Source organism: Drosophila teissieri, unplaced genomic scaffold (genome assembly GCF_016746235.2).
Source record: "Drosophila teissieri strain GT53w unplaced genomic scaffold, Prin_Dtei_1.1 Segkk7_quiver_pilon_scaf, whole genome shotgun sequence".
NCBI lineage: Eukaryota > Metazoa > Arthropoda > Insecta > Diptera > Drosophilidae > Drosophila > Drosophila teissieri.
Window position 1 is genome coordinate 1,478,525 of NW_025225038.1, and position 25,479 is coordinate 1,504,003.

The 25,479-nt window shown below is 44.5% G+C and overlaps 1 protein-coding gene across 1 annotated transcript in view; it reads left to right on the forward strand.

The window, feature by feature from the left end:
- LOC122625801 (protein CEPU-1) overlaps nt 1–25,479 on the forward strand; it is a 249,645-nt gene that overhangs the window by 161,797 nt on the left and 62,369 nt on the right. Inside the window, 1 exon segment of the mRNA XM_043805853.1 lies at nt 16,172–16,299. Within this exon segment, the coding sequence (XP_043661788.1) occupies nt 16,172–16,299 (128 nt within the window).

Consider the following 25,479-nt stretch of genomic DNA (forward strand, 5'->3'; position numbering starts at 1 on the left):
TCACACCCAGTTGCCGTTACAAGAGACATATGTAAAATGTACCGATGTGTAAGGGTCTCGCAAGAAGATAGCTATTTGGAGTGCATTGTATGAAGGGACTCCCCGATCGATGACCTTCAAGTATACAAACTCGACACAGTTACTTACGGCACCAAACCAGCCTCCTTCTTGTCCGTAAGGGCTATGCAGCAGTTGTCAATCAATGAGCAGGCATCTTTTCCCATTGGATCAGAAATCCTTCGGCGCGATTTTTACGTGGATGATCTTATCTCCGGCTCCGGCACGGTAAAGGATGCTATCAGCATAATGCAGCAGTCGGCTGGCATTCTTGCGAAGGGCAAGCTCAAGCTAAGGAAATGGTGCTCTAGCTTCCGCTTGTGCTGGAGGGTGTGCCCGACGAGGACAAGGAGTCGATCATGAAGTTTGAAGATGGTAGCGCATAGCTCCGTTGAAGACCATAACAGTACCAAAGCTGGAGCTTTGTGGTGCGGATCTTTTGGCTAAAATCATGAGGGAAATAGTTGGCTTGAAAGTATTTAAAGGACGCTACTATTGTTAGTGCGGCTGGACGGTGGCACTTTCCTGGATCCGAGATGAGCCCGCCAGGTTCAACATATTTGTGGCAAATAGGGTTGCTGCCATTCAGGAGCTGACAGATGTCACGGCTTGGCGTTATGTTCCAACAGCGTTAAATCCGACTGACATCTTATGCAGAGGATCCCTCCCGTCTGAGCTTAGCGAGTCGTCACTCTGGGCGCATGGGGTCCATCTTACGGAGCCTGAAAGAGGTTGGCCAACAGCTGTTTGTCCTGACAAACCGGTGCTTGAGCTTCGTCGAAGTGTGTTCATCGTAAAGTCGCCATATGTGGATGTAGTTGCTAGCTCCAAATTTGCAAATTCTTACCACTGCAACAAGTGTTTGCATACATTTACAAATGTAATGGAATTCGTCATCCTGGGCTCACCGTCGCACACATTCAAGAGGATACTCAGATGATGCTGCGTTTGGTGCAGCTCGCGCAGTTATGGGAGGACATGCAGTTCCTAAAAACGCTGGGAAGAGTTTCCTCGTCTAGTCCCATACCCTCGCTTTCGCCGTTCCTGGATCAATTTTGACTTTTTAGAGTAGGCGGTCGCCTTCGTCATTGGACTTTGATGGCCGCCACCCGAAACTCCTTCCAAGGTCCCATCCGGTGACTCTGGCAATTATTTCGCATTACCATAAAAGCGATCTTCATGCCGGACCACGAGCTCTTCTGGGTGAAATTCGATCCCAATATTGGCCTATTGGGGGGAGGACGACGGTTACCAAGGCCGTGAACAGATGCATCAGATGTTTTCGCATTAAGCCGCGGCTGATAGAGCACATAATGGCGGACCTTCCCAAGGAGCGCTTAGAAGGATCTCACGCTTTTGAGGTTGCTGGTATAGACTTCTGCGGACCCTTCTTTCACAAGTCGGATACTCGCAAAAAGCCTGCGGTTAAATGCTACGTCTGCGTATTTATATGCTTTGCAACCAAGGCAGTGCATCTGGAGGTGATCCAGGATCTCTCGACAGTTGCGTTTCTGTGCGGACTCAAGAAGTTCATATGCACCCGGCGGAAGCCGAAGCAAATTTGGTCAGACAACGCCACCAACTTTGTCGGCGCCAAGAATGAACTTCTAGAACTTCAAAGGTTATTTCTCAGCCGCCTTTTTGCCTTTCGGAGACGATTGACGATTCATCCCTCCACGGTCGCCCCATTTCGGTGGACTTTGGGAAGCGGCAGTGAAAACGGCCAAGCATCATTTCTACCGCGCTGTGGGTACGGCCGTTCTGACCTTCGACGAGCTGAGGACGCTGGTGTGCCACATCTCGGCAACTATTAACTCCAGACCTTTAGTTCCCATTTCAGATAACCAAGTGGCGCAACCCAAAGCTTGGCGTAGCCGTGGACAAAGTCGTTATTGTTAAGGACGAGAATCTACCCCCAATGAGATGGAGTAATAAGGTGGGCAGTGAACAAGCTGTGTCTGCTTCCCCTTGAGGACTCTGTTGGAAACCAAGCTTCCAACGGGGGGAGGATGTTGGGTCATGCAGCCGCCAAAACTGTGCAGTAGACTAATCTTATACTCTTAATATTGTAAGCCGAAGTAGTCAGTGGTAGCAGTTGCGATGCCCATAGGGCAAACCGCTGTTCTCGCACGTATTTATCTGTACGGCGCTCATTCCTTGTTCTCTTTGTTATCTACCTACATTAAGCTTAGGCGCTGCTTTCGGCTGTCTGCCCCGCCAATTGTCACTTCTTCGTTTTTCGGCAAAGACTCAACTTGTGAATTCGATATAGCTCTTGGTTTGCCCTAGCTGCCATAAACAATTAACAAAATAAATGGTATCGGAAAATAAACAAACTTTCTTAGGCTATTTATTATTTGCAACAGCTATAGAAAAAGCTTAATAGCTAAACAATCATTACAAGTCAAAAATATAATTTCGCCTGTCGCTTGGAAATGTAGTAAATAGCATTCTTAGAGAAGAAGCAATCACTGACCACGATCGATGGCGAAACCAACATACCCAATTTCGCAAAGTGCAGGCAGACCGCTGGATCATAGGCATAGATGCCTTGTCGAAGTCTAACCGCAGTCTGCAAACAGTGATTGTTGTTGTTGCCGGTTGGCAAGCAACAGACGCCAGGCGCCTAGCCCTTTGCGTTGTTGTTGTTGCTGTTACGTTTCTTTCATGCACTTGTCTTCATTAGGTTTTTTTTCTCAGGGGATTAGTCATGCTCGATGTCATATTTATACATCCAATTGTTGTTTTTAGTTCCGAATTCTTGTGGTTTTGGTAATCTGTTTATTTTATTGTTAGCAGATTTTTTGTATTGCTCGACGGAAGAACATTTGAGTTGGACTCAGGTATTAAGTTTGGTGCCTAGACGATTGAGCTCAAATTTGGTGAGAAACCAAGAAGTTCAACGACCTCGTAGACTATGCGCTGATAAGAATATTGTTTTGGTTTGGTACTCTTCCAATTGAGCTCAAACTTGGCGAGTTTTTTTGCGGTATAAAGGGAACAGCGGATCAAACCGAGAAGTTCAACGACCTAGCAGTTCAATTGCTAATAAAAGTATTCTGTCTCTTTGTTGTCTGTCTGTTTATCTGTCGTTTAACTTTAGATTTCATAGATTTTTTTTTGTTACATATAGTTCGTTTTAGGTGGTGAAGGGAATTAGTTATATTTTTTTAGAATTTAGTTATCAGAATTTTAAAACTTAGGCGCAATGGCTGATGCGGAAGATATTTCGCTGCGAAAGTGTTGTCTATGCGATACCTGCATGGGCAAAAACAAAATATACAAAACGAAATGCGGTCATGAGTTTCATCAGTTTTTCATAGCAGCGTATTCGAAGACCCAATCCACATGCCCGGTTTGCCAGACAACATGTTTCGAAAAACAAGGAGCTCCCTCACAAAATACTAGAGGGCAAAAAGGTCAAGATTTGGCTGCAAGTGGCTCCACGCCGAGTGGTCATCGAGATCCAGCAGTTTTGGGGGCCGGTCAAGCAGATCTAATTCAAAAGACAATTATAGGTGCTGTCCAAAACATGCAGAATGATCTGCTGACCCAGCTAATAGAAAAAATGGCTCAATTAATAGAGACAAATCTAGCCGCACATCTTCAAACACCAAGAATTTTCTGATTTCAGAGGACGTATGCCACTAGAAAACATGGAGGAGCCATCCGGTTCTGGTCGAGGGACTCCCAGAAGCTTCACATCCGATCTAAGCCAGAGGCCCGATAAAGTAGGTCACTTCTTAAACAGCTGGAAATTGCGTTTTACCGGAAATCCAGAGGGTATAAGTGTAGATAATTATACCCGTTACTCGTAGAGTAAAAAGGGTATACTAGATTCGTTGAAAAGTATGTAACAGGCAGAAGGAAGCGTTTCCGACTATATAAAGTATATGTATTCTTGATCAGGATCAATAGCCGAGTCGATCTGGCCATGTCCGTCTGTCCGTCTTTCCGTCCGTATGAAGGTCGAGATCTCAGGAACTATAAAAGCTAGAAAGTTGAGATTCAGCATTCAGACTCCAGAGACATAGAAGCAGCGCAAGTTTGTCGATTCATGTTGCCACGCCCACAAACCGCCTGAAACTGCCACGCCCACACTTTTGAAAAATGTTTGGATATATTTTTATTTTGGTGTTAGTCTCCTTAATTTCTATCGGTTTGCCAAAAAACTTCTTGCCACGCCCACTCTAACGCCCACAAACTGCCCAAAGCTGCCACGCCCACACTTTTGAAAAATGTTTTGATATTTTTTCATTTTTGCTTTAGTCTTGTAAAATTCTATCGATTTGCCAAAAAACTTTTTGGCACGCCCACTTTAACGCCCACAAACCGCAAAAACTGTCAGTGTTGAAGACTCTCCTGCGTACTTTCACCATCTGAGTGACGGTTATCAGATAGTCGGCGAACTCGACTATAGCGTTCTCTCTTGTTTTATTTATCGAGTACAGGCTGTTACAGACCAAACACTAGGTGGCAATTACGCGGTTCTCTTCAGCAACGCTAGCCTGTTATTCGAAGGAAAGGCAAGAGAATTTTATTGGAGATTCCATAAAAATTCTAGAGAATTACGTTGGGATTTTCTTTGCGCGGCGTTGTTAAGACAGTTTCGCGACAGAAAGCAGAAAAAGAAAGTTTCGACGCTTTGTACAATGCCGTAGTAGAGTTGATGGACCGCTTGGACATGCCATTAATAGAAATGGAAGTTGTCGAAATACTTAAACGAAATTTAAGGCCAGAAGTCAGACATGAGATCCTAAACATTCTGATCCGTACGTACAGTGGAATAACTAAGAGAAATTTGTCGTCGGAGGGAAGACTTTTGGATGAAGTTCGTCGTACGCAGGGTTATCAAAAAGTTATTCCGTTCCGGAAACGGGTCTCAGAATTGGTAGACGAGATCAAAATGGATGAGGCTCAAGAATTTTTGGAGCAGGAGGCAGGTTGGGAAATTGAAGCTTCAGCTTTTGTTTGCTGGAACTGTCACAAAGAAGGTCACAGATACCAAGACTGCGGATCCAAAAGAAAAGTGTTCTGTTACGGATGTGGTGCTGCGAACATTTATAAGCCGACATTACCCATTACCAAAAAAACGGGCGAACGAGCACTGGCAACAAACGCCTGCAGCCAAGTGTTCTAAAAAGCAAGGCATCAAACCCCGAGTCGAGTCACCATTAGAAGTTCCCAATTCTCCGGTGCCAGAAATAATAGACAAGGCCATAGGCCTCTCAGATTGTTGGCCAGAAATAGTTGAGAAGAATATTAATTCTAGTAACACCACAGCGAACACAAGATCAAAATCCAAAAATACTAAGAGAATGAGAACTTTTTGGAAGTCCTTAAAAACAATTAATGCTATACAATTTAAGGAGAATGATAAGCCACCATATGCCGAGGTTTGGATGTCGGATAGGATGGTTGTCGGATTGTTGGATACCGGAGCGGCCATAAATGTTATCGGAGGCAAGTTGGCAGATCAGATTATACATAGCAGGGTAAAATTTATGGATGGAAGAAAGCAGGAAGTTGTAGGGAAATTAACAAGTAGTAAAATTTAAAGGGGTATCAACAAAACTCGATTTTCACATTGTGCCTTTTTTGAGCCAGGATCTGTATTTAGGGATACGTTTTTGGAAAATTTTCGACTTGTTGCCTTCGTCCATGGAAATCTCAGAAATCGTATCATTGACTACCGTGAACTAAACGCAAATATAGTGTAGATAAAGCATCCTACTTCAGGTAGTTCGTGCCTCGATTTTCGAAAATAATGAAACCGCAATTCGTCAAAAAATCATCAAAGTCCGAATCAATTATCCTGTGTTAATTATTTGTAACCCCAAATTTCCAATTGAATTAAATAAGCATGCACGCGACAATGGTAATGGCGCTATGTTATTGCACAAGGCAGAAGGCATTACAGCATGCATCACGTTAGCGCTATATAAATATCAATTATATGAACTCGGAACATTGTGTTTAATGTGTTTAATGCCATCAAGCACTTTAACCATTTAACTGGTAGAAACTTTATCCTGGCAGTATTGACCTCGCGGATGCATCGATGGTCATCATTCATGCAACCCTTTGCAGGTAAAATATCGAAAGGGAAACCAAATGGCTTATTGAGGTATCTAATCGCTGTGGTAGCTCAGAAAAATGCAAAGAAAGTTGTGGAAGTACGAAGTGATTTGAAACTATCACTAAGAACTGCGCGAATTAAATAGTTAGGATATGCAGAAAGATCTAGAGAACACGTATGCGATTAGAAAAACTTTATCGCATCAAAAAAATTTCCGATCAAACTCCTCAAAAAACAATCTTTTTCTTCTTATTACCAACTCTTAAAGATTTTGACGGTATATTGTGTAACGAACTGATCTTTGTTGGTCTGCTTGCTACGGAATACGTGTGGTTAGCTCAGTAGATTTTGTGCGTTCGTTCCACCAAATTTATATTAAAACGTGATAACCCGGTTACCAGTAACAACACTTGCAGTTGTGGAACTCCAAAGTAGTCTCGCCTCCCAAGGCATACTTGTAAAGCCAGAGGATGTTAGCGGGTGGCGCAAAATGAGGGATGGAACTCAGTCAGCAACAGTGACGTTATGCACAAACGATGCAATAACGGTTCTCAAACGGGGTTCGGTAACCGTAGGATGGTCCCGGTGTCGCATCGCCCAGGACGTTCGTCCAATAAGATGCTTTAGGTGCCTAGAATTTGGCCATCGGTCTTACACCTGCAACTCAGTCGATCGCTCGGACTGCTGCCTTCGGTGCAGCGAGCATGGTCACAAGGCAAAGGGCTGCGCAGCGCCACCAAGATGCCTTATCTGCAGCAAAGACGTGGACAGGTGCAGCGACAGGTGGTTTCGCATGCCCTACCTACAAAGCCAGCACCAAAAAAAAACCAATAGCAGCCAAAATGATGTTATCATTATTATTGACATCATCCAGTTCAACGTCAACCATTGCGCAGCTGCGCAGAACCTTTTGGCTCAGACAGCGAGGGAGCGCAATGCGGACCTCAGTTACCTGCGTCTCAATTCGGAGACTTCCCTTGTCCCGAACGTCTTGACGTAGCGATCTTGACCCTTGCTGACTCTCACGGCGGTAGATCCTTTGCTGACTTCGTTTCTTCACGTTGTTGACTTGTATACTCATTCTCCTTGGCTGTCCTGCTTCCAGCGTTCGGCCTGCTTATATTGGCCTCCGTTAACGGTTTATCCCTCTAGTCTCCAGTCTCAGGATCCAAAGTCCACGGTTTTACCGTTGGCCCGGTCCAAAGTTGTACCGATACTCTTCTTTAAACCTTCTGTCTCTCCAAACTCTCTTTCTACAGGTTCAGAGTCTCCAACCTCCTTTTCTCCAGTTTCAAAGTCTCCACACTATCTTTCTCCAGATTCAGAGTCTCCTTTCTCCTCGGTTTCGCACTGCCGTTACTACGCGTAACTGGCTTTATCTGCATTTGTGCGGAGTTTTTAACTCCTCACATCTGCCTCTTTCTTCGGAAAGATTTAAATCCGGCCTTGCGGTTCCTGCAGAACATTCCTGAGATCCCGTCGACGCTCTCAGCTCTGTCTTGAGTTCCACAGCGCCGATCACTTCTCAGTGTACTCCCCATTCTTTGTTTTCAAATTTTCCCGCCGACTCTAGTTTCCGTGACGTCACTCTTCTTTACGCATTATCGTCCTTTCGTCATCTGGTCACACTACGTCCCGTCGATCGATTGTTGCCGATAGATCACGATAACTACCGTTGGTGCGGCGTTGCCACTCGATGACCATAGTATTTCGGTAGTGTGACCTCATTTGGCGTGTCTTGCGGTACGGCTGTACCGCCCCTCCCCTTTCCTTGGGAGTATGTTGGTTCCTTGGTCCGGTGATTGCACTGCTGATCCGTGCCTCACTTACTTTTGGCATGCCCCCGTTGACTCCGGCTTCGGCCTGACGCTGAAACGGTCGCCTCTGCTGCCTGTATTTGGAATACGTTGAGTGTGCCTGACGTTAGTGGAAGAAACAGTATTCCGGTTTGCTCGATGCAAGGCCCCGTTGGCTCTCGCCCTGGCCTGACGTTGAAACGGGTGTCTTGTTGCGTCCGTTTTCGGGTCCTGCCATTTCTCCATACCGACAGTGGTGGTCTCCCCCTTCCCCGGTGCACAATGGCGCAAAAGATACAGATGCTATACAAAAATCAAATTTTTGATGACAACGGATTGTTGCATGGGATATCGCATTTGACAGGTAATAGTTCAAAAGGGTTGAATCCAAACAATGATTCAAATCGGTTTAGTATTTTAGAATTTACACGTGTTCAAAGTTGAACCTTTTTTGGTTTGCAAAAAAAGCAGGTATTTTTTGTAGAAAATTCGGACGATTTTTAGGTGAAATATGTAACCGACCGGCTTGGTTAATGTCTCTATGAAAAGGGTCATCAAATCTCGGTAAAACCAAGGTTGAATAAATGTATAATATTCTTTGCACGTGCAGGCATACCTGTTTTACCGAGTACTAATTTTAACATATTTTTCAACTTTGATGGAGAAAATAAAGCGATTCCCTACCATTCTTGGGTTTGCCGTACGAGGTGTTGTTCTTGAATATGTTCTGGGCGGGTCCGCCCACGTCCGACCCCGAATTTCCCAGACAAAAGATACTTTCAAGTCAGCGTAAAAAACGCGCGGCTTAGTGAAAATTCTGCTACAAGCGCAGTTGCTGCGCAGTACGAAACATATGAAATATGAAATAAAGTAAAATTGAATGATTATTTTGAAAAAAAGATGAATTATTTAAAAAAAAAGATTAAATACTTGAAAAATTAACAAAATATAAAATAAAAAAATGTTGCCTTTAAAATGCATTTATTTTTTGTTTTTAAAACCTTAAATATGTACCATATTAGCATTTTCAGAGAAAACAAATGAAAAGTATTTGTCAAAATTGGATACAAATTGAGAAAACTGCCTGCAAAAACATTAATTTTCGAGTATAAAACTTACTATTTATCACACCATATTGTATGACCACTTAATCAAAAGGTACTAAAATTACCTTTCATTAAAAAAAAATTATGAAATTATCTCAACTGGTTCAATGATATGATTTTTGTAACCCAAAAGTATCTAAGGCGCCACTGTGCGGTGGAGGGGCCGTTGACTCTGGCGGTGGCAATGATGACTGGCCCCGTCCATTCTCGGGTGCAGTTGGCTCTACTGTATGCTTTCCCTGTTTGTTCCCGACGGATCCACATACACGTTCTCGACCACATTCTTCTCCAGATCCTGCTGCTTAAGGTCGCTGACGTGTACCGTGCGCTCCTTTCTGTTCTTCCGGTGGCGAATCTTAGAGATTACTGGCTATATGAAATTCACAATTTCGTACAGCCCACCGAACCTCGGAGCTAGTTTGGCCGCAAACCCCTCGGCCGCTTTTGATAAATGGTGCTCTTTGGCCCACACCAATTCACCTATCCTTGGCTTCCACTGCCTTCTCCGCAGGTTGTAGTGCCTTGCTTGGTCTTGGGACACTCTCTCCAGATTTCTCCGCACCACCTCGAAGACCTTTTTAATTTTCTTGTCGTTTCCTTCAGGCGCCTTTGGTTGCCTTCCTGTACCTAGCGTTTCTCTGTCATACAGCGCGTTCGGTAGCCTTGGCTCGCGGCCCTGAGTCAAAAACGCCGGTGAGTAGCCTGTGAATCCGACACACTGTAATTCACCAACAGCATGATTTCGGGCCATCTTTCATTCCAATTCCTCTAGTTCTGTCCGGCCAACTATGCTATCATTGTCTTTATTGTGCGGTTCGCTCTCTCCGTCGGATTCTCCTGCGGGGTGTACGGTGCCGTAAACTGCTGCTTTATCCCCATGTCGCTGAGGAACTTCTTGAAAGCCCGGCTTGTAAACTGCACTCCGTTGTCCGTAATCACCACCTTCGGTACTCCAAATCGTGCGACTTTGCTTTTCCTGAACGCTTTCTGCCACGTTTCCGTGGCTGTTTGCAAAGGCACCAATTGGCACCAACATCTTTCCCGCCGCCTGCCGCTGATTCGGTTTGAGCCTTGCGCAGTCCTCGCATCTCCGAGTATACGCCCTTGCGTGTTTCTGCCTTCCTGGCAGTAGTACCGGACTGCAAGCCGCGCAATCGTCCTACGACTTCCCACATGGCCGGCTGCTGGGGAGTCGTGGTTTTCGCGCAGGACCGTTTCCCTCAGCTGCCGCGGAACGCATAGCTTCCAGGTCCCTACATCTTCGTTCCCTGCTCTATGTGGAATCTGCCTGTAAAGGGTGTTACCCTCCCATACGTAGTCTGGGAACTTTTGAGGATGCGCTTTTATCTTCTCTCGCATTTCCGTGATCCAGCTGCAATCTGCTTTGGCCCCTGTGTCCTGCGTTCTTCGCAGCACCTCCGGTTCTGCTGATATCGATTCTGGCAGTGGCTGCCTCGATAACGCATCTGTTACCACGTTCAACTGGCCTTTCCTATATGCGACCTCGAAGTCATACTGCTGTAACTCTAACGCCCATCTGGCATTTATCCGGAAGGGCTTTCTATGTTGTTCAACCACTTCAGTGCCATATGATCCGTCACTACCTAAAAGTGGTAGTCCTCCACGTACGGCTTTAGCATTCGAATTGGCCACACAATTGCCAAGCACTCCTTCTCGGTTGTTGAGTAGTTCATCTCGGCTCCGTTTAGGGTCCGGCTGGAGAATGAAATAACCTCTTCCCCATCTTCTGTATCCTGTGTGAAGATAGCGCCAATCCCGTAATCGCTGGCGTTCGTTTAGCAGGAATGAACATTTTCCCGAAGTCGGAGCACGCCAGGACGGGGTCGGTGACTAATCTGGCTTTCACCTCCTCGAAGGCTTGCTGGTGGTCCAGTGACCATGTCCACTTGGTACCCTTGCGGAGGAGGTCGTTGAGTGGCCTTACAATGCGCGCGAAGTCAGGCACGAAACTTCGGTACCCAGATGCGACTCCAAAGTATTGTCTCAGCTCGCGGACTGATGACGGTGGTTCTAGCTGTGCTATGGCTGCTACCTTCTCTGGGTCCATGCCTATCCCTTGGCTTGTGACGCGGTGCCCTAGGTGAAGTATTTCTTGCTTGAAGAATTGGCATTTCTCTGGGTTTATTCTTAGGTTCGCGTTCTTCAGGCGGCAGAACACTTCCCTGAGTTTTCTTTTGTGTTCCTCTAGGGTGCGGCCAATCTCGATGATGTCATCTTGATACCCAAAGGCATGTGGCGACATTTCCGGTCCAATCACCTGATCCTGGGCCCGTTGAAATGTGGCCGACGCGGAGTGTAATCCAAACGGCATCAATCTCCATTGGAACAACCCTTTTCCTGCGACCGTGAATGCCACGAAGCCCCGGCTTGACTCTTCCAACGGTATTTGCCAATACCCATCCTTGAGGTCCACACTGCTTATGAAGCGCGCCTCCCTTAGTTGGTCGAGGATTTAATTTATCCGTGGCATCGGGTAGGCATTCTTTATGGATTTTGCGTTTATCTGCCTGAAGTCCCGTTTTCTTCTTCCCGTTTCTTCCCGTTTTCTTCTTCACCATGACTATCATTCCCATTTCTGGAAGTTCCTCCTATGCATTAATCTCCCCTTGAATCTTTGGTTTCTTGGGATAGTATCTCTTTTAATTGGTTTATCATCCTTCATGGTTATCGTGTGCTCGGCTATACTAGATGTTCCGGCCATGGAATGAAATTCCGCGAGCTCTGCTTCCAGGAATTTATCCATGTCATCCTCTTCGCCGTCCTTTTGGACTGCGAACGACAACTTCTCCTCGAGCCACCCATTGTGTCTGCCTCTTGCCTGTATCCGGATTTCATGACCGGCGCACCTGATCTCAGCCCCGACTTGCGTGAGGAAGTTCCACCCCAGCACCAACGCATCCACTATTCCTGGTAATATCAGCAGGCTCATGTTGAGTCGCCTGTTGCCGAACTCCATTCCAATTTCGAGCTTTGCGTTGATTTCGCCGCACCTTCCATCTGCCAATCTAACCTGCCGTCGTATCCTTGTAATCGTTCCACAGGCAGCCAGCTTGTCCGTCAGCTCTTCGCTTATGAAGCTTGCTGTCGCCCGGTGTCGATCGTGGCCTTGTACGTGTCCCCACCGACCGCTACTGCTGCGGAAAACTGCTGCTCCTCTTCGATTAATTTGCCAGTTAGTTTGAATAGGCGGCACCTTGCGACCCCGGCTCGCCTCTCTGCGGCTGGGATCGCTTGCCATTTCCTGATCTCTGGCAGCATTGCGTACTTCGGACTCCTACTTTCCCGCACATCCAACAGAACAGCAACCTCTGGTTTCGGCAGCCTCTTGCCCAATGGTCATGTCCACCGCACCTGCGACATGTTTCTTGCGGGTTGGCGATACGGGTTGGGTTCTGTCCCGAGTTGCCCCCATCGTGTCTCTGGGTGGTGACTGGTGGCCTCCATAGGTTGTCGCCTTTACTGGACCGGGGTATATTGCGCCCAACGTTCCTGGGTGGGTGTATCTTGATCGCCTGCGTCCTCACATTTTCTACACGTGATGTGTGTTGCTGCCGCGGCTTTGTTGCGGCTGAATTTATGTTCTTCTGCGAAGGCTTCCCGTTCCTTGTGCAGCTCCTCGTAATCCTCTGCCAGGATCATGATTCCAGATGGTAGGATCTCAACGCTATTCGAAGCTCTGGCGGGCAGTTCTCCTTGATGAGCTCTAGCGTTTCCTTTTTCCCGTACCCCAGGGGTTTTATTAGGGTCTGCATCTCGATCATGTATTCCTTGAATGCTTCCCTAAACCCTTGCTTCCCTTGTCTCACCTTGTCCGCGAGTTTCGTAAAGTACCCCCTGGGCAGGAAGTATGTTTGGAAACTATCTATGAATTCGGCCCAGGTCCTCCGGTGTTTGTTATTCGATATGTACCATTTCAGAGCTTTTCCCTGCATTAATTCCGGCATGGCTCGGGGAATCATGTTCAGGTCCAAACCATACGTGTTTGCGGAGCACTCCACCTGTTCCAGGAATTTGAGGGGTTTTTCTTCTCCGTCGAAGCGAAAAGACCATTCCCTGACTTGTTTTGGGCTTGGCCTGTGTCTTTTTGGGCTTGGCCTCATTTCCCTGCTAATAAGTGTTTCATTGAAGTGGGAAGCTACGATGAGAAATTCTGGAGAAACGGCAACAAAATTTAAGTACCAACATTTTGTATGTTTTCCTTCGTATTCGCACAATTTCTCCAACAATAACACAAATATAAACTAATAAAATATATATTAAGCCTACATTTTTTTTTCAGTAAACCTTATGATTTAATATTTTTATGAAATATATATTTATTTATATATTTAAATCTAATAAAAATATAGGAAAAGCAAGAGAGTACGCAATAGTTGAGTTCCCCGTCGGGAGTGGCAAAATGATTTTCTGCAAATCGATAGAAATTAACAAGACTAATAAAAAATATCAAAACATTTTTCAAAAGTGTGGGCGTAGAAGTTTGGGCGGTTGTTGGTTAATTACAACCGTTACTCGTAGAGTAAAAGGGTATACTAAATTCGTTGAAAAGTATGTAACATGCAGAAGGAAGCGTTTCCGATCATATAAAGCATATATATTCTTGCTCATGATTAATAGCCGATCATTCTGGCCATGTCCGTCTGTCCGTCCGTCTGTCGGTCCGTATGAACGTCGAGATCTCAGGAACTATAAAAGCTAGAAAGTTGAGATTCAGCAAGCAGACTCCAGTGACATAGACGCAGCGCAAGTGTTTCGATTCATGTTGCCACGCCCACTCTATCGCCCACAAACCACACAAAACTCCACGCCCACACTTTTGAAAAATGTTTTGATATTTTTATTAGTAATGTAAATTTCTATCGATCTGCAGAAAAACTTTTGGCCACGCCCACCCTAACGCCCACAAACCGCCCAAAACTGCCAGGCCCACAGTTTTGAAAAATGTTTCGATATTTGTTCACATTTTTTTTTCGTCTTGTAAATTTTTTTCGATTTGCCAAAATCCCACACTTTGGAAAAATGTTTTGATAGTTTTTCCTTTTTTTATTAGTGATGTAAATTCCTATCGATTTGCCACCAAACTTTTTGGCACGCCCACTCTAACGCCTACATACCGCGCAAAACTGCCACGCCAACATTTTTGAAAAATGTTTTTATATTTTTTTTAGTCATGTAAATTGCTATCGAATTACAGATAAACTTTTTGCCACGCCCACTCTAACGCCCACAAACCGCCCAAAGCAGCCACGCCCGTACTTCTGAACAATATTTTGATATTTTTTTATTTATGACATTTCTATAGATTTCAAAAAAAAAATTGTGCCACGACCACCCTAACTCCGACAAACCCCCTAAAGCTGCCACGCCCACACTTTTGAAAAATGGCTTGATAGTTTTTAATTTTTTTAGTAGTCTTATAACATTCTCTCGATTTGCCAAAAACTTTTTGCCACGCTGTCACTGTCAGTGTTGAAATTTCTGCTTCGCAATTCCACTAGTTAAGTAAGGGGTATCAGATAGTCCGGGAACTCGACTATAGTGTTCTCTCTTGTTATATCCGTTACTCGTAGAGTAAAGGGGTATACTAGATTCGTTGAAAAGTATGTAACAGGCAGAAGAAAGCGTTTCCGACCATATAAATAATATATATTCTTGATCAGAATCAATAGCCGAGTCGATCTGGCCATGTCCGTTCGTCCGTCTGTCCGTCCGTATGAACGTCGAGATCCCAGGAACTACAAAAGCTAGAAAGTTTAGATTAAACATTCAGACTCCAGAAACATAGACGCAGCGCAAGTTTGTTGATTCATTTTGCCACGCCACTATAATGCCCACAAACCGCCCAGAACTGCGGTTGATATTTTTTCATTTTTGTATTAGACTTGTAAATTTCTATCGATTTGCCCTAGCTGATTTTCCACTAGCTGAGTAACGGGTATCAGATAGTCGGGGAACTCGACTATAGCGTTCTCTCTTGTTTTTCTTTAATTTTTATACCCGTTACTCGCAGAGTAAAAGGGTATGCTAGATTCTTTGAAAAGTATGTAACAGGCAGTAGGAAGCGTTTCCGACCATATAAAGAATACATATTCTTGATCAGAATCAATAGCCGAGTCGATCTGGCCATGACCGTCCGTCCGTCTGTCCGTCGAGATCTCAGGAACTACAAAAGCTAGAAAGTTGAGATTAAGCATACAGACACCAGAGACATAGACGCAGCGCAAGTTTGTTGATTCATTTTGCCACGCCGCTATAACGCCCACAAACCGCCCAAAACTGCTTCGCACGTCCACTAACTGAGTAACGGGTATCAGATAGTTGGGGAACTCGACTATAGCGTTCTTACTAGCTAGGGTTGATTTTTCTAAAATTGAGGCCAACTTGGTAATGCCGTATTTCTGAATGTACGGGCGAAAAGAGGATTTTTAGGGCGATTTAATGTAAGCATTTTTATAAGTGTATTCTCAATAAAACAAGGGTTACGCTTGGTTTTATAAAATGGTTTTAAAAGTAATTTTATGATTGTTCAGACGAACATGAATATATAAAAGGTTTTACATAAGAAATGTATGTATAGCTAGTGAAACGCTGCAGCAATATCTAAAAATAAACAACGCCTGAGCGTTAGGATATAGGTATCTGGGATAAACAACGAACTCCTGCGTGGGTTTCATCCCTTAAATAAATATGCAAGCGATCACGTAGCATTTCCTTGAAGATCGTGCAGTGGAAAATTCCTGCACTTGATACAGTTTTCCACATCTGGGGAACAGATGGCCACTGCGTTGGTCTAGTTAGACATAAGTTTAGAATATGTAAATTGTATGTTAGCTACCTAAGCTAGGACTTAGAAAATAAAGATTAAGTTTGAAATTATCAACTCACAAGTAAAGTCTTCTTATTTGGAACCTTTACAATGATCCTTATATTACTTCAACCTGTCGAGCCCATTCAATCCTTGAGAATGGATTATTATTATTATTTCAATCTATATTATTTTACCTACTCCAAACTTTTTAAAAGATCTTGTTTACCCTTTTACTTTTCGAATATAGTGTATAATAAAGATAAGATTTATCTACGTTATTTCCAAATATTTCGATTATTTACAGAGCCTATTACTAGTATCCCTGGCGGTCCAGAGATTTACATTGATTTGGGATCAACAGTTAATTTAACATGCGTCATAAAACACTTACCGGACCCGCCAACTTCAGTGCAGTGGAATCATAACAATCAGGTAAATTTAAATAAGACCAAATAATTGTAAACTCAATTATAGTAGTAGAATAGAGACTTTTTCTCATTTAATGTAATACCAGTCAAATAAATCCTTAACACATATTAATTCGCTATCTGCTTCAACGAATTTTTATCACAAATTTTTTCGTTCTGCTACAGAAGCCTCTTCTACTAAAGAAGCTCGTTATACATAAATTACAGGCATCTCAGGTAAATCAGTGGCAAGTTTGAGTTTGATGCTTTTGACTTGGGACAAGATGATTGACGGATGCCGATGTTAATTATAACCGTTTTAAAGTACAGCCATACAAAGGCGAAAGTTTGTTGATGTGGTGTCACACTTCTTGGGTAACTCACCCATTAAAGGGACGATAGCAAAAAAAAATTTAAACGAACAACTAGATTTCCGGTCTATTATGTTTAACCTGTCTCGTTTAAAATGGTTTTGTCGTTTTCATAGTGTTAGTGGATAGTTTTATATCCATTTATAATAAATGCGGATACGTCTGTCATCGTAAGATTTCTTTCGGCAGATCTAAAATCTTGCTGGGTTTAGTGAAATCTATTCCTGTTTCGATATTTGTTCACATTTTTTTTAGTAAATTTTTTTCGATTTGCCAAAATCCTACACTTTGGAAAAATGTTTTGAAATTTTTTCTTTTTTTTTTATTAGTGATGTAAATTCCTATCGATTTGCCACCAAACTTTTTGGCACACCCACTCTAACGCCATACCGCGCAAAACTGCCACGCCAACATTTTTGAAAAATGTTTTTATATTTTTTTTAGTCATGTAAATTGCTATCGAATTACAGATAAACTTTTTGCCACGCCCACTCTAACGCCCACAAACCGCCCAAAGCAGCCACGGCCGTACTTCTGAACAATATTTTGATATTTTTATACCCGTTACTCGTAGAGTAAAAGGGTATACTAGATTCGTTGAAAAGTATGTAACAGGCAGAAGGAAGCGTTTCCGACCATATAAAGTATATATATTCTTGATCAGGATCAGTAGCCGAGTCGATCTGGCCATGTCCGTCTGTCCGTCCGTCTGTCTGTCCGTCTGTCCGTCTGTCCGTATGAACGTCGAGATCTCAGGAACTAAAAAAACTAGAAAGTTGAGATTAAGCATACAGACTCCTGGGATATAGACGCAGCGCAAGTTTGTCGATTCATGTTGCCACGCCCACTCTAACGCCCACAAACCGCCAAAAACTGCCACGCCCACACTTTTGAAAAAGGTTTTGATATTTTTTCATTTTTGTATTAGTCTTGTAAATTTCTATCGATTTGCCAAAAAACTTTTTGCCACTCCCACTTTAACGCCTACAAGCCTCCAAAAACTGTCAGTGTTAAAGACTCTCCTTCGCACTTCCACTAGCTGAGTAACGGGTATCAGATAGTCGGGGAACTCGACTATAGCGTTCTCTCTTGTTTTATTTATGACATTTCAATAGATTTTCTAAAAAAAAAATTGTGCCACGCCCACCCTAACTCCGACAAACCCCCTAAAGCTGCCACGCCCACACTTTTGAAAAATGGCTTGATAGTTTTTAAGTTTTTTATCAGTCTTATAACATTCTCTCGATTTGCCCAAAACTTTTTGCCACGCTGTCACTGTCAGTGTTGAAATTTCTGCTTCGCAATTCCACTTGTTGAGTAAGGGGTATCAGATAGTCCGAAAACTCGACTATAGCGTTCTCTCTTGTTATACCCGTTACTCGTAGAGTAAAGGGGTATACTAGATTCGTTGAAAAGTATGTAACAGGCAGAAGAAAGCGTTTCCGACCATATAAATAATATATATTCTTGATCAGAATCAATAGCCGAGTCGATCTGGCCATGTCCGTCCGTCCGTCTGTCCGTCCGTATGAACGTCGAGATCTCAGGAACTACAAAAGCTAGAAAGTTGAGATTAAGCATTCAGACTCCAGAGACATAGACGCAGCGCAAGTTTGTTTTTTATAGCTGAGTAACGGGTATCAGATAGTCGGGGAACTCGACTATAGCGTTCTCTCTTGTTTTTCTTTAATTTTTATACCCGTTACTCGCAGAGTAAAAGGGTATGCTAGATTCTTTGAAAAGTATGTCGATTTGGCCATGTCCGTCTGTCCGTCCGTATAAACGTCGAGATCTAAGGGTCTATAAAAACTAGAAAGTTCAGAGATTCAGCATTTTAACTCCAGTGACATAGACGCAGCACAAGTTTATAGATTCATGTTGCCACGCCCACTCTAACAAACCGCCCAAAACAGAACAATTTTTTCCACGCACACCCTAAAGCCCAAAACTGCCACGCCCACAGTTTTGAAAAATGTTCTGATATTTTTTCTTATTAGTCATGTAGTCATGTCTAGACCAAGGAGCTATTCCGTTTTTTTTGGAATTATTAAAATGGCGACTCGAAAACTGAAATGCGACTGTCAGTTTAGCGACTGTCTTTCCGAGCAGCATCCGAAATGTACAATGATGCGAAGGGCGGAAAGCTTATCAGTTGCGCTCAAGCTAGCGCATAGCCGAGTGGGTTTTGCTCCAACTGATAAGTTTTTACAATTTGCTTAAATTTAATCTTCATAATTTCAGTATTTATTCTAACATAAATTTAACAATACAACTTAAAAACTACTGCAAAAACATTTCGGACCAGTTGAAGACCTCCGGCGGTTTAATCTCCTCGATCAGAGCATTGTTTATTGCCAGTTTGTGGATGGTTAATGACACCTCCTGTGGTCCGTACCTCCGCCTCACGCACTCTACCGTCCTCAGCGGTTGTTGTTGGCACCACGCGGGTGCAAGTTGTCGTCGTGTACGAGCACGAAGCACCCGACCTCGAGATCGCGGCCTCCGACGCTCCATTTGTTTCGATGCTGCAGTTTGGCGATGTACTCCTTAAACCAACTGGCCCAAAACTGCTGCCTGAGAGCGGACAGCATTCGCCACCGCTTCAAGTATTCGCATCTGGCCTTGCTGAAGAGTCCTCCTGTGTCAGATTCCTGCGACAACGTGATCAGAGGCTGCCCTATTACCAGATGTCCGGGTGTTAGGGCCTCTCCATCGTTGGGATCGTTGCTGGGCGACGCGATTGGACGAGAGATGAACAGCGCCTTTACCTTGACCAGGTGGGTGCTCAGCTTCGCGTTGCCGACTCCTAGCAAGAGACGGTGTTGGCGACTTGACGGCTGCTTCCCATAGTCCTCCGAAGTGTTTTGACCTCAGCGGTATGAATCACCACGCCATTCTGAGCCGCGTGTCCTCTCAGCTCGTCCTGAAACGTTACGCTTATCTCCTTCAAAACGTTGCACGCTCCTACGAAGCTAGTGGCGTTGTCGCTGTACACCTTCTTCGGCAACCCTCTCCTCCCGACTTTTGAAAAACGGATAAGAAGCATGCTTCTCGCGCATTAATTAACACCGGCATGGTAGAGAGTCCGATGGAGGTTGAGCAGAAATGGAGAGACAAATTTTGATTTTGAGGACAGTAATAGTGAATATTCGACATCATACGGAATTGGTACATTTAATAATCTCCTAACTCGCTGGTGTGTATGAAAGGATTTAAGCGTTGTACATGTGGGCTTAAGTTTTCAGATATCTCGAACTTTACATATTCCTAACCAAACTCCGATTTCTGAAATATTTCTGACCATCCTAAGAAACGACAACTTCGTTAGCCGAAATATCGACCTCGCATTGACGCTTCTTCCCTTGAACAAAGCGTTTTATGTATGCAATGACCCGTAGGAGTTTTTTAACTGATGAACATTTTTCAACAAGCTCAGCAAAGACATTCGGTTGGTTTGTTGTGACTAAACATAATGCCACGCTTTTCTTGTTTTCAGACAATTGTAAATCCAGTAAAAGTTCAATTTGATGCGAACGAGGCCACCAGTTTGAGCTTTTGAGTAAGAAATGTAGTCCATTTTCCAATACACCTTGAACCCTCGATATCTGATCCACGTGATACTAAATCGGCTGGATTCTATTCCATAGGCACACGACGCCATTCTCTGTGAGTTCTTGGATTTCAGAAACTCTATTTGCGTCAAATTTTGCTAGAGTGGACGGATCCCTCTTTAATTAGTATAACGGGACTTGACTCCGACCAGAAGTTAATGCTTTCAAAATCTAATTTGTTAAGCAATATTTCAGACTATAACTTGGCCAACAGATATGCAGCACACAGCTCTAGCCTTAGAATTGATTTTGTTTTAAGTGGGGATACTCTCTCTTGCGGTTAGCAGTCTTGACAACCAATTTGTCCCAGCCACGGTGCGAATATATTTGCAACAACCATAGGCGTGGATCGATGCATCAGCCAATCCGTAGATTTGAACATTTTCATAGGCATCCAGACAGATATATCGAGGAATGGATATCTTAAATACCTTTAAATCAAGAGACACAACAATTCCAAAGGATCAAACAAACGAGCTGTGTCGGACCAAATGTTATGTTTAGTTGGTGGTCAGGACGGAAATGAATCCTCCAAGCTATAATGAAAAACATAATTTCAATTCAAGCCTTTTAACGGACTCAAAATTGTTAAATATAAAATATTTTTCTGATCCCTAGCTGATTATCAAACTTGGGTGTTTTCTTGCCCATTTGGCTGGATGGAAACCCCCTCACTCCAAATCTCTCGTCACTTCCCTGCGAATAACCTCCAACTCTTCCATACTGTTCGTTCCTGTAAGCATATCGTCGAAATAAAAGTCGCTTCAAATCACCTCTGATGCAACAGGACGTGACTCATCATACTTACATTTTTAATAGCTCAAAGAAGCTGTTCCTTAAGTGACAGTGTTGAGGCAACAGGTTTGGAGAGTTTGCGTCGATTTTCCCTCCGCACGATAAGTTGGATATCCCTATCTTCATATGCAATGTTATGTTGCCTATACATATTTGAGATATCAGCCGTCATGGAAATAGAAATCTTGCCAGAATAGCGTAAAGCTCCCTCTAAAAATGTTGCACCCACCAAAAACGTTCCACAAGAGAGTCGAGAGGACTAATATTGTCATTAACAACGACGCTGCATACCTGAGCGTTATTCGATGCCCGTTGAGTGTACTTTTCCGAAACAATCCATCCTAATAACGTGTTCTGGAGTTTAGGATGTTCAGAACCCTATTTTAATTGGACTACGCTCAAAAGTTCGAAAAAGTAAGGAAAGGCTTGTGAAAACGAGGGACTGCCAATTCAATGTTTTGTGGAATTCTCCATTGGGCACAATTGACTTAATGACCGGGTTGATATGATAAAATTGAGCTTAACACCTAAAAATCTATGAGCATTGACGCGAGAATGAATTGACCTGTGGGCTGTGTGCAGTACTACCCAGTCGTTCTTCCCCACAGTAGTTTTGTTCAAATATGATTCTTCCCTGTGTAAACGGAAGCGCTGTACTAAGTCCTTTGCCAAAAAATTGAATTGGGATCCTGAATCTAACAGGGCTCGTGCTAATTAAAACTGTCCAAATCAATCTCCTACATTAATGCACAACCGATTGTGTTTGGTGAAACCGAACCATTGAATATCTGAAAGAGCCATGAAAGGTAACAACTGCCTAAACTATAATTTGTTGCTGAGCAATTTCGTCATTTTTGTTCAGGTCTTTGTGTGCAGTTTGTGTGCATGAGAAGGACGATTTATAATATTCCTTGTCTTAACCTAGGTTAGGCTACCCTTTACTTTTGGGTGACCCCACAACAGCTAAGTGTTGGTATTCTGATTGAACTGAATTGCACAATCAGACCACGTAGCGTGTTATAAGCTAGCTGTTCCTCAAATCGGGATTTTGTAGTGGGATCTACCTTGGATATTGCCATGTGTATAAAAATTGCGTTATGCAGAGGGTTTTGATACTTGAGGGAGGTCAAACAGATGACAGATCATAATGCATCATATGTAAGACATGTCAGCAAATGGTTTTATTATACCCGTTACTCGTAGAGTAAAAGGGTATACTAGATTCGTTGAAAAGTATGTAACAGGCAGAAGGAAGTGTTTCCGACCATATAAAGTATATATATTCTTGATCAGGATCAGTAGCCGAGTCGATCTGGCCATGTCCGTCTGTCCGTCCGTCTGTCTGTCTGGCCGTCTGTCCGTATGAACGTCGAGATCTCAGGAACTACAAAAGCAAGAAAGTTGAGATTAAGCATACAGACTTCAGGGACATAGACGCAGCGCAAGTTTGTCGATTCATGTTGCCACGCCCACTCTAACGCCCACAAACCGCCCAAAACTGCCACGTCCACACTTTTGACAAATGTTTTGATATTTTTTCATTTTTGTATTAGTCTTGTAAATATCTAACGATTTGCCAAAAATCTTTTTGCCACGCCCTCTCTAACGCCCACAAACCGCCGAAAGCTGCCACGCCCACACTTTTGAAAAATGTTTTGATCATTTTTCCTTTTTGTATTAGTCTAGTAAATTTCTATCGATTTGCCAAAAATCTTTTTGCCACGCCCACTCTAACGCCCACAAAACCGCCAAAAACTGTATGTGCTAAAGACTCTCCTTCGCATTTCGAATAGCTAGTAACGGGTATCAGATAGTCGGGGAACTCGACTATAGCGTTCTCTCTTGTTTTTTTATATATTTGTTAGAGATGGGTCGTTATACAGTATGCTCTCAAAAAGACATACTTTTTGAAGTCGGAATGTTTTTTACTACAATTGGGCAAATTTATTTTTGGTAAATGGGATGAATTTAGTATTAGGCTTTTCCGCTTCTTCCTTGCCTTTTTCCAATTTGAAGTTGTAACGAATTGATTTTGTTTGTCTGCTCGCTACGGAATACGTGCGGCTAGCTCAGTAGATTTTGTGCGTTCGTCCCACCAAATTTATATTATAACGTGATCACCCGGCTACCAGTAACAACACTTGCAGTTTTGTTTCTTGGGTCTTTATTCGTACTTAGCTTTACAATGCAATCTGATTATCCGGATGTCTCTGCTCTCCCGTCGTAGAGTCGGACCCTCGCCTGGTACTGCCGCACGTGTGCGGGTGGCGAGAAGAAAGGCCGAGGTCCGTTCTCAGACTAGGGTGAACAATTGGCGCGCTCTCAAAGGCATACGCCTCGCTAGCTGCAACCTCGTATCCCTTGCTCTGTCCCTGTCCTGTTTAGTTCCTACCGACGCACCGCGCTATCGCCCGTATACGGCGCGTCCCTGTAGCAAGACGCCCAGTGAAAGACGAACGTTCCACCCTACATTTTCTCTCCTGCCGGTGCGGACGGACCTGGGTGGTCTGCTCGGCGGCTTGGTTCCGCTGCGTCGCCGCTCTCGTCGTCCTGGGTGGCGCGGACCGTCGTCGTACGAGGACTCACGGCTGCGATCCCCAAGGCAAACGCCTGGTGGAACAGCAACACGCCAACCCCACGTCTGCTCGGACTGATGGCGCCGGTACCACGCCTGCTCGGATCGCACGGACACACCAGGCTATCGCCGGGTTCACGTACGCAGTCTCCGACACAGTCGACCGGGTCTACACCACAATTTCTGTCGCCTATTTGGGACCCTTTTCGGTTCGGCCTATCCTGCTGAATGCCTCCGGGCTACCCATGCTTCGTCTCAATGCGGAGACTTTTTTGGTCCCGAACGTCTTGACGTAGCGATCTTGCTCCTTGCTGTAGCTCTTCTGCTGACTTCGTTCTTCACGTTGTTGACTGGTATACTTGTTCACCTTAACTGTCTTCCCTGCAGCCTCTCTTCTCTCAGAGTCTCCAAACTCTCTTCCTCCAGTTCAGAGTCTGCAAACTCTCTTCCCTCAGAGTCTCCAAACTCTCTTGCTCCAATTCAGAGTCTGCAAACTCTCTTTCTCCTTGGTTTCGCACTGCCGTTACTACGCGTTGATTTGCTGCGTAACTGGCAACGGCAGGCACTCGTCATGCGATCACCATCTGCATTTGTGCGGAGTTTTAACTCCTCACATCTCCCCCTTTCTTCGGGAAAATTTAAAATCCGGCCTTGCAGTTACCGCGGAACATTCCAGAGATCCCGTCGACGCTCACAGCTCCGTCTCGAGTTCCACAGCGCCGATCTCCTTTCAGTATATTCCTCATTCCTCCTTTTCCAATATTGCCGCCCATTCGTATTTCTGTGACGCTTCTTCGTTCTTCACTCTTCTTTCCGCATTCTCGTCATCTGGTACCACTACTTCCCATCGATCGATTGTTCCCGATAGATCCCGATAACTCCCGTTGGGGCGGCGATGCCACTCGATGACCATGGTATTTCTGTAGTGTGACCCGTCATGTGCTGCTAACTCCGATATTTTTGCCCATCGATTGACACTATCGATCGACCGCCTTGTGATCGAGGCGCCCCCTTCCCTAAGCTTTGATGACTATAAACAAAATTTTGGAGGTAAAAACCGTTTCATCATTGTTAATCCTTGACTTTCATCCCTGCAGCCTCATTTGGCGTGCCTTGCGGTACTGCTGTACCGTCCCTCCCCTTTCCACGGGAGTATGTGGGTTCCTTGGTGGTGGTTGTTAAGGAAGGATTCTGGTTCGCTTCCGTTAACTCTCGCCTTGGCTTGACGCTAGAACGGTTGTTGGATTCGTAATCTGCGCCCGTTGACTCTCGCCCAGGCCTGACGCTAGAACGGTTGCCGAGCCTAGTCCGTTCTAAGGTGGTGTCATTCTCAACGTCCCGCCGTTTGTGACCTTACTCTTCCCTGGTGGTGGTTGTCGAGGCAATATTCGGGTCGGCTCGCGGTCCGCATCCGTTGACTCTCGCCTTGGCCTGACGCTGTAATGGTTGTCGGATTCGCAGTCTGCATCCCTTGACTCTCGCCTCGGCCTGACGCTAGAACGGCTGCCGAACCTCGTCCGTTCTCAGGGGTTGTCGTTCTTCTGCCTGCCTTTCCTGTTTTCTTCCGATGGACCCGCATCCACGTTCTCGTCATCATTGTCCTCCCGATCCTGCTGCTTTAGGTCGCTGACGTGTACCGTGCGTTCCTTTTTGTTCTTCCGGTGGCGAATCTTACATATCACTGGCGATATAAAATCCACAACTTGGTACGGCTCATCGAACCTCGGAGCTAGTTTGGCCGCAAACCCTTCAGCCGCTTTTGATAAATGGTGCTCTTTGGCCCACACCACTTCACCAATCCTCGGCTTCCACTGCCTTCTCCGCAGGTTGTAATGCCTCGCTTGGTCCTGGGA